This window comes from Poromitra crassiceps, assembly GCF_964638095.1.
Source record: "Poromitra crassiceps genome assembly, chromosome: 10".
Taxonomy (NCBI): domain Eukaryota; kingdom Metazoa; phylum Chordata; class Actinopteri; order Beryciformes; family Melamphaidae; genus Poromitra; species Poromitra crassiceps.
The window spans coordinates 13,629,407-13,638,746 of NC_139631.1; the positions used below are offsets into that span (position 1 = coordinate 13,629,407).

General features: G+C 42.3%; 1 protein-coding gene across 1 annotated transcript in view; it reads left to right on the forward strand.

Moving 5' to 3' along the window:
- me2 (malic enzyme 2, NAD(+)-dependent, mitochondrial) overlaps positions 1-7,217 on the forward strand; it is a 28,296-nt gene extending 21,079 nt beyond the window's left edge. The window contains exons 12-15 of the mRNA XM_083643896.1: positions 656-758; positions 1,865-1,935; positions 2,595-2,693; positions 3,175-7,217. Coding sequence (XP_083500022.1) covers positions 656-758; positions 1,865-1,935; positions 2,595-2,693; positions 3,175-3,336 — 435 coding nt within the window. The 3' untranslated portion in view covers positions 3,337-7,217. The remainder of the gene's footprint in view (positions 1-655; positions 759-1,864; positions 1,936-2,594; positions 2,694-3,174) is intronic.
- The last annotated feature ends 2,123 nt before the right edge of the window (positions 7,218-9,340 follow it).

Genomic DNA, 9,340 nt, shown 5'->3' on the forward strand with positions numbered 1-9,340 from the left:
CTTATGTCTCTCTTTTCTTCTTTCTTTTTCACATTCTAACGAGTCTGTCCTTTGTGCATCTTCACTCCTCAGTGTTTCCCCTACCATTCTACAGGCCTGGCAGGCCAACGGCGCCCCCGCCAGGCCAGAAAAAATTGCAACCAAATCTCCCCCCCCCCCCCACCCCCCGCTCTCCCCAAAATTTCAATACACCTTTTTGGCATATTATTACAATACAATAATACTGGTGTTGACACTGGTGTTTTCTTTTAGGTGCATCGTGCCAGCGTGCGGTGCTGTTACAAAACATGTCAACGTGTTGTTTCCTGGGAAACACACATCCCATAATACAACTGTTCGCATCGCATCCCATAATAGTATGATGATACTTGGGATGCCATTGTGAGCATAGATGCGAACAGGTTAGCTAAAAGTTTAGCGTCGCCAGCGAGGGCCCCCACCATAGCCGTTGGGGTACGTTTCGAAATCCCTCCAGGCCTGAAATTTTTTCTAGGGGAAACACTGCTCCTTCATCCTTGCTCTTTTTGACTCACTCTGAAATTGAACCGTTCTAAACATACTTGAGTTCTTGTGCTATAGTATCAAATAAGTTCCTCTTTTTATCATTTTCTTTCTCCATCCATCACTCTTTCCCTTCATCTTCTGTGTCCTCCAGGGTAGATGTCTTTTTGCCAGTGGCAGTCCGTTTAATCCAGTGACTCTGAGTGACGGCCGTGTCTTCACTCCTGGACAAGGGAACAACGCTTACATCTTCCCAGGTCAGAGGGAATGGAAAATCTATGTATTACTATTATGGACTAGGAGAGTTTATGAGAAATGTACAGCTTCCTGGACATACATAGTGGTATCGTAGTGTTAAGAAGCAACATAAGCCTTGTTAGCAGGCGTCAAAGTAAGTGTCTCTGATAATGAATGTAAATTACAACAAGAGGGGGGAAGCTGCACTCAAAACTCTGATGCATTGGTTTTATTGTATATTATGGATCAACATTTCAGCACAAGTCTTCTTCAGCATAAAAATATCACATGTCTGTGACAAATATTGTTTACTAAACGTGTGTTCCAAATCATTGACATCACCGGGCAATCAGCATGAACCTAGAAACAGAGTGTCTAGAAAGGCCATTCATTACTAGGAAAGGCCATTCACATCCTTATGTCTATAATATTCAAGGATCCATTCAATGTATATATTCACAGAATATAATAACAGTATAAAACATCATCATCATCATCATATATAAAAGGGAGCATGTGGGCTCTGCGATTTTTGTCCCTGTCCCGGAAGTGATGTCACTCAACTGTCATCAGTGATGTCACTGGAGCAAATGTGCATTGTAACTTCACTCATGATGTCGTAGGCATTGTGACATCATCAGTGATGGCATAAGAGCAGTTGTGATGTCATCAGTGATGCGAAGTTGTGACATCATCAGTGATGTCATAAGAGCATGTGAACCCGCACACTCACAGTGGTCGAGCTGCAGGGCAGGTGAGGGAGCAAGTGAGCCCGCACAGCGGTCGAGCTGCAGGGCGGGTGAGGCCGCATATGCGAGCTGCAGGGCTCGCTGGAGAGCCTAGGAATCGAGCGTGCGTAGTACGAGAGATGCCTAGTTAGAATACAAGTACATATTACAATAAAGTATATAAATAGAGAAAAGTAGAATCTATTCAATAATGCACTCCAATATGTCTGCTCTAGCAGCCAGCACCTCACCTATGTAGGGGTGTGTCTCTTCTTTCTTGAATGTAAATTACAAATCATTCAAATTCAAATTAAAAAAGAAACACAGTTTGCTATAATTAAACACATGAACTTGTCAACAAGTAGAAATGCTGAGCTTGAGTATTGTGTGTGTTGCAGGTGTGGCCCTGGCTGTGATCCTGAGTGGAGTGAGGCACATCAGTGACACAGTCTTCTTGGAGGCAGCTAAGGTCTGGACCATCTCATCTCCAACTCTTTCACCATCTGGCTCTTCTTTACTCCTTGCCACATCCCACCCCATGCTGCTCCCTCTTTCTGACCTTGCTGTCACGAACAGTATGCTTATATGTGCTAATTCAAAACCCTCTATAACCTTGTGGTGTCTCCTGCCCACCACCCCCCCCCCTCTCTCTCTCTAGACCCTGGTGTAACAGCTAACAGATGAGAAGCTAGCAAAATGCTGATTCTAACTTCCTCTTTTTTTACTCTGCACTTCCCTCTTTGGCTGTAGAACTTGAGTCTGGCCTTGAACTGCATTTGACCTGACTACATGCAACAATTCTAAAGTCTCGGTCTTATTGAATTGACTTTGATATTTTTTGTGCTAGATCTTGTACTTTCATCCAGAACTTAGATTGACAGACTCATACAGGTCAAGTTTGGATTCACTACTAATTAGGAAGCATAATTGCTTATATGCAACTTACCCCCTGATAGCTTGTGGTTGTAGTTTGTCAGCTCATTGCATCACTCACTACAGTTGTTACAGAAAAAATGCTGATACTGATAAGAGACTGAAGATCAACAGGTAGTTGGCATGCCTCTGTATGTCGAGCCCTGGCATTTGATACCAATCAAACCTTCTAACACTGTTTTCCTTTCCTTCCAGACCCTTTCAGAGCAGTTGACGGATAACGAGCTTGCAGAAGGCAGACTCTACCCTCCCCTCTCTAACATCAGAGAGGTCTCAGTCCAGATGGCTGTGAAGGCAAGTCTCCTGAAAATATTCCTCTGGAAGCTTTTAAGCTCTCTTGTCTGTGAAGCTAAATGTCCCTAGTTTGAGCTCAACCTTAGACAAATGTTTTTGCTAAAGCTAGCCCAGTTAATGCGGCCCCTAACCTAACCAAACCAGCCTAAATTTGACCTTTTCTACCCATAATCTTAGCTAATCCCTTCCCATGTCCAACCTCACCATGACCCCAGACAACTTAGTTAGCCACTAAGAATAATGGCAGCTAGCTTACATTGTTCATAAAGTGACATTTTGATGACATGATGCCGGACCAGATGCCAGAAAACTGCTCTCAAATCAGATTTGGTTGTGGTTATCCCATATCTTTGGCCGATTTGACTTCATTTCCTGTTGTTCTCTCTGTAGTACTTATGTGGCTACTGTGTCTCTCTGTCTGAATTGTCTCTGTATCCGTTTCTCAGTATAAGTCAGTACTAAACTGTCTGTCTTGCTATAGGTGATGCAGTATGTCTATGCTAACGGAATGGCGTTCCGCTACCCCGAGCCTGTGGACAAGAACAGCTTTGTGCGTGCTACTGTCTGGAACACTGAGTACGACTCCTTGCTGCCAGACGTCTACGACTGGCCAGGTGTCAACTTCAGCCCCAAGACGGACTAGAAACATAACCCACTCTATCCTGACTGACGGACTGACTGTGTCCCATTTCATTATGTCACTCTCTTCCTTTGCTTCCTACGTCACTGGTCATCATAGATCTTTGAGATAATCAGAGGCACCTTACTGCAAACATCAGCTTAGAATAATGATCATACCAGCCTCTCACTGTTGCCACCTTTTATTTGCACTAAGGCTTAGTGCAGCAGTAAGCAATTCTTATTAGATCTGTGAGAAGTTGGAGCAGAAAATGGCACTTAAAAGGGGATGGACAGTCTTACTTCGCATCCCAGTTCTTCATCACCTCTTCTTTCAATGGCCACTTGGTGCTGGAACAGAAAGTCAGTGTGGAAATATGTAAATCTGTCAGTTTTGAAACGCATACGTACAGTTTAACAATCCATGCTCCGTTTTTAAACCAATGCGCACAATTTACCAATCCTCAAACTACATGCTGAGTTCCTGCAGCAAGGGGAGTAGAATGCAGCCAGCGCACTCCCAGTTTGGAGAAATGGAAACCGGCCTCAGAGCCAGGTGCTCAAATAATATCGGGTGCAGCTCCTGTAGCCTGCTACAGTGAAGGTTTCAGCTTATTATTATTTTCCCCGTTTTTGCTCATGGCCCTGTTCACACTCAGCAGACAACTCTACTTGCCTGACACGGCCGGTCTCCATTTCTCCAAACTGGGGCTGCAGTGGGGCATTCTACTGGATGTAGTAAGTACATAGACTGTCGGCAAGTAGCTCATACAACCCTACATTAAAAAAAATCCGAACTATCCCTTTAATGGAAAATAATGAAGACATTATATGAAGGGAAATTAAATTTATATTTAAAAACACTCTAGGAATCCTAGAGCCAGATGATACTTGAGAAGCCAGCATTCACTCCTTAGTATTTTATCACATTTTATGTATTTCTCTGAGCATCCACACTCAGGTTTCTATCTCCCCCCCCCCTGTTTAGATGTTTTGCCATTGTGCTGTGTATTAAGAAACAGCTCTTTCATTGTTTTATACATTTTACATTTGTGTTCAACACTCCTCATGGGAAACTGCAGCTAGACAGGAGCATTTCACAAACTCCAGTGTTAAAGTAACACTCCTTGTTTTGTAAACTCTCATTACCCCTATGAAAGTTTACCCCTAGTATGAAAGTGAAAAGATTTTCAAAACTTACTATAGTATACAAATTAAAGATGAGATTACTATGTTGAAAGAGTATTGGTTGAGTTGTGTTAATTACGTCCATGTTGACATGTCTGTCTCGCTCTTCTGACCATATTCAGCCAGAGGATGAAGTTAAAATCAGTTTTTATTCATTTTGATGCCACCTATAATCACTATCAGAGCTTTTCTTGACGCAGTTAATCTAGTTTATGCTAGGTGAAATATGGAAAGCAAACCGGTTACTGTAAATAGTAAGCTGCTTGTAAATCACCCTGCTCTTGTCTCTACAGAGCAGCTGTAAATGACTTGAGGTCAGTCAGTGATGCCACCTGCTTTTCTCTATAGTTGGGGATGGAAATTATACTCGCTACTTGGTTTGTAATTTACACTGTGGACTATTCAAAATTCTTGGTGGAGATGGTGACCACATCTTTATGGTCCTTATGGTGACCTTATGATATGACATTGTCTTTACCAGAAACTGGGCACGTGGTGAGAAAACAGTTTCTACTACAAAAACCCAACTTAATTGAAACTAAAGGGTCCTGAATACATGCTAATCAAATGGATTGTAACTGACAGTTCCTTTTATAATGAGGCTAGGGCTGCAATTTACGATTATTTTCATTGCCGATTAATCGGTTGATTATTTTCTCGATTAATCGATTAGTTGTTTGGTCTATAAAATGTCAGAAAATGATGACAAATTCGATCAGTGTTTCCCAAAGCCCAAGATGACGTCCTCAAAATTATTTTCTCCACAACCCAAAGATATTCAGTTTACTGTCATAGAGGAGTAAAGAAACCAGAAGATATAAGCTGGAATCAGATAATTTTGGAAAAACAAAGATTAAAAAATTACTCTAACCGATTAATCGATTATCAAAATAGTTGGTCATTAGTTTAATAGTTGACGACAACTAATCGATTAATCGTTTGTAGCTCTAAATGAGACGGGCCAACTACCTGAAGTGTCAACATAGAAAATACCTTCTGGTATTTTTCCAGATTGTTGCACCATTCCTTTTTAGCATGGCAGCTCTGCTAATGTTAGGCACTGAAAAGATTAACACTGCAAACTCAGTGACCCTGAACAGCTGTACCTCAGTTAGCAGACGCTTGTCACACTTACATCACAAACTCAAACTCTCCACAAGGTCATAGCATATTTAAATGAAATTTGAGGCTGCTAAGTGAGTTTTCCAAGTATACTTTACTCCTTTCTAATGTCTTCTTTAAAGCACATTTTCTATCCATATGTCAGTTTGATTCATGGCACGGATCAATGACCCCCCCAACACACACACACCCTACTACTCACAAGCCACACATGCTGGGAAGCAATCTCAATTCAAGCAATCTAAATGTGTCATAGATGAGGTTGGCTGCAAGTTCCTCATTTATTGTTTTATGTTCTGGCTTTTATAAAATAATTAGTGAACAAGTAACGGATGTAAAATCCTGGATCATACATGGGCAAAATGCGGCCCCAGGGCCGGCCTCGTCCCCTGGACCATCAATCCGGCCCCCAATGTCCTCAAAGAAAAACAAAACAACCCCCAAAAAATCAATAAAAGGCAGAATTATGTTAGTAAATCCCATCTGCTACAGCCATTGGATTTGTATCACCATTATATGGAGAGATTAACGAGAAATTACCAATAACAACAGGGGAGAGGGTTAAAAATAGGGAGACTCCCACGGAAATCGGGAGAGTTGGCATGTATGATGTCCAATGTGTGGCCCTTCGCTTGTGACAGTATGGCCCTCTGGGGAAAAAAATTGCCCACCCCTGTCCTATTAATTAATACACAGGACAAGATGTTACTCCTTTGTGCCAAAATCCGAGGAAAAACACATTTAGAAGCCCAATCCAGAATAAAACAAGCTAACAGGCTAACAAGCTAATAAACAAGACACAAATCACCAGTTACCTACCCTAGCCAACAGCAGTATGAAGCATGTCATTGGGGTTTTCAAATGGGCACCTTCCTTCACCGATGTTTCGTTAAGTTAGGCCCACGACACCTCAAGAAGGCTTAACGGTGTAATCCAGGGTCCTGGAAACACCGCCCTCCATGCTACCACCGCACTATGATATTCAGATCTACACAGCAGTCTGTCCTATATGATATTCAGATCTACACAGCAGTCTTGGGTGAGGAGGTGGGCTAGAGAAGGCCACTGTTATTTTAACCTCAGAATATTCTGCTAGGAGCGCATTTGTCTGCACAATGTTCAGTATCTCTTCACTTAAAGACTCTCCATGTAATACACATAATACCACCCTGCAGGTATAGCCAAAGACCCTAGAGGCTATTAGCATAGACAAAAATGTACTTTAGTACATAGTGTTATACAAAATCGATAGACTGTAGCCTACTGCCTCAGGTTAAGTTGTTGTCTAAACCTTTTTTTATCATTTGTTTTTTGAAGGAACAATTTACACCCTTTAAGTGTTGGGCCATCTGTCTCTCCAGTACCTGTTACTTACAGTAATAGTTTCACTGTGTTGTATTTTAATTTACTGGTTAATATGTTGTGTTCATTCGATTCCTGTGTCCAGAAGTTACGTCTCCATAGTGTAATTCCCCTCCAGTTTCACTAGTGTGCATTGCAGCCTACTTATACATTTTCCTGAAGTTTATTTTTGTTACACAGTAATATTGCCTTAACATAATGCATCTTTGTGCTGTTTCAAGTACATGTTATTAAAAGTGCAGATTATTATTATTTTACCTCGACTGCTTTTTTACTGTTTTTAGGGGGGATCTCATTTTGTGTTTGTGGTTTCAGACTGTAGTCTACTGATATGAAACCCAACAATGTTGTTTCCTATGACCAGCACCAACACCCCCCATCCCCCTTGAGCCACTGAGTCATTTCTGTCAGAGCTGTTCAGTCTTCACTTGATAGTTCTTCAAAAGTCCGAGCTTTCACTGTGGCTCAACCCCAAAACCTCCAGATTGTGGTGTGGCCATAGTTTAATTTACAATGGGGACATGTCCCCACCACTTTTCAACACAAAATTACGCCCTTATCTACTCTGATGTCAAATATGGTCTGACAGAGAAGTCTGGAAAAGTGTGGAATTTTGAAATGGAAAATGTGTAGGACCCCTGCTATGATGACTTCACTGACAGAGATCCAAGACAGCCAATCCGTTTCATGAAGCATAACATCATGCATAGCAACAGGGTCAACCCCGCCCTTTCTTTTAGCTTAAGAGTTCTCCCCGTTCCTTAGTAAAAGTTGGTCTCAGCAGCCTTATGAATAGGTTTTAAAAGGAAACTCTTAGCTAGGAACTTTTAGTGCTAAATAGGAGCCCTCTTCGTGGTAAGATAAAATGATTTGTGAATGCAGGCCTGAATACAGTGTGTAGAAATCAGAAGCTTGACTCCCAAGCTCAGTCGGCTGAGCGGCTGTGTCACTGCCTTTGTCTGATAGGTAGACTGTTGGTTTGATTCCCGATGGAGGAGACATATTACATGATATGTAATATATTACTGATACTTATTTATTCTATACAAGGTGTCCCAAGCTCTGAGTCATTATAAACTCAATTAGCTACAGAAGCTAATGTTCACATTCAGTCCTTGTATATTTCTCTCATGTGTTCATCATTCCTTTCCTCCTCTGTGTGTGTGTGATTGAGAAATGAGATGCAGGTGGTGTTCATCCTAATTGGCCTGGTCAGGTGTCAGATTGCTGCTGGCTGATTGGCTGGTGGAGAGCATTTAAGCCAGCTGATGCCATCCTGTCGCCCCTTGCTCTCCTCATTCCCAACCTTGATGGCTGCTGTGCTGACTGCTGTGTTCTGTCAGGTAGGAACTGTGTAGACCTACTTTAGTAGTTCTGCAGAACTTTATTAAGATGTGTCTTTATCTTGGTAGACCTGTGCAGTCTAAACTGTAAATAGTTACCTTCCAGATCTACACTTTTGTACACTGTAAATAACACTTACCCAAGTAGCAGAAAGTAGGGGGAGAAGCCCTTTAGTTTTTTGTAACATTTTCTGATGTTTATTTTGTAGGAGCTTATAGGTAAGAGCTGTGTCTCTTATTTAATCCATCATTTTCTTTTCTTAGGTAAATTTAAGGTTGGGGATTAGTTTGATTGGTTAGTTGTGTTGGGGCCATGCTGTGCTCTGAAACTAAACCTGCTACTTGTGAACTTGTGATGGTGGTTTGGCTGATCATCCTTGGGAGTGGGAAGAGTGGGGGCACTTTTGTGTTGCGGTCCCGTTCCCTGAGGCCGGTTCCTAACATAATTGGGTGCTCGTCTGCTTTTCTCATTCCTCAGCACGTCGTCTGTGAGTGTGTGTATATATTTTATATGTTTGTCTGGTGGGCAGTCTTTGTGCAGGTGGTAAATGGTGTTAGTCAAGGTGGCTTTGCATGGAGCTGAGGAAGCTCATGGTGGTAAAGCTGGTGGAGATGTTTGTTGGAGGAGGAGCCGGTCAGAGGGGACCAGTAAGACTGAGGAGGGGCGTGACAAGGCAGGGCCGTCAGTAGCACCGTTTCTCCTCTTTCTGTGTAGACTGGTACCCTACAAGAGTCCCGTCTCCGTACATAGACTTGCCTGTCACTCTGACTCCCAAGTCGTCTAAATCAGCGATACAGACGTATTTACAAGTGTCACAGAAACATTTCAAAGCCACATATTGAGAAGAAGAGTTCATAGCTTCTCGACATCGGGGTTAGAAAGCTCGTCGCTGCTCATAAATGCCTCTTTTCATCTGAAGCCTGTGCTGGTGATATTTTTTACCGCGCTTTCGGCCAGAGTGGCGCTGTTGAGCGCTCTGACGGCTGGGAGCTCTAACCTGGAAAAAATATCAC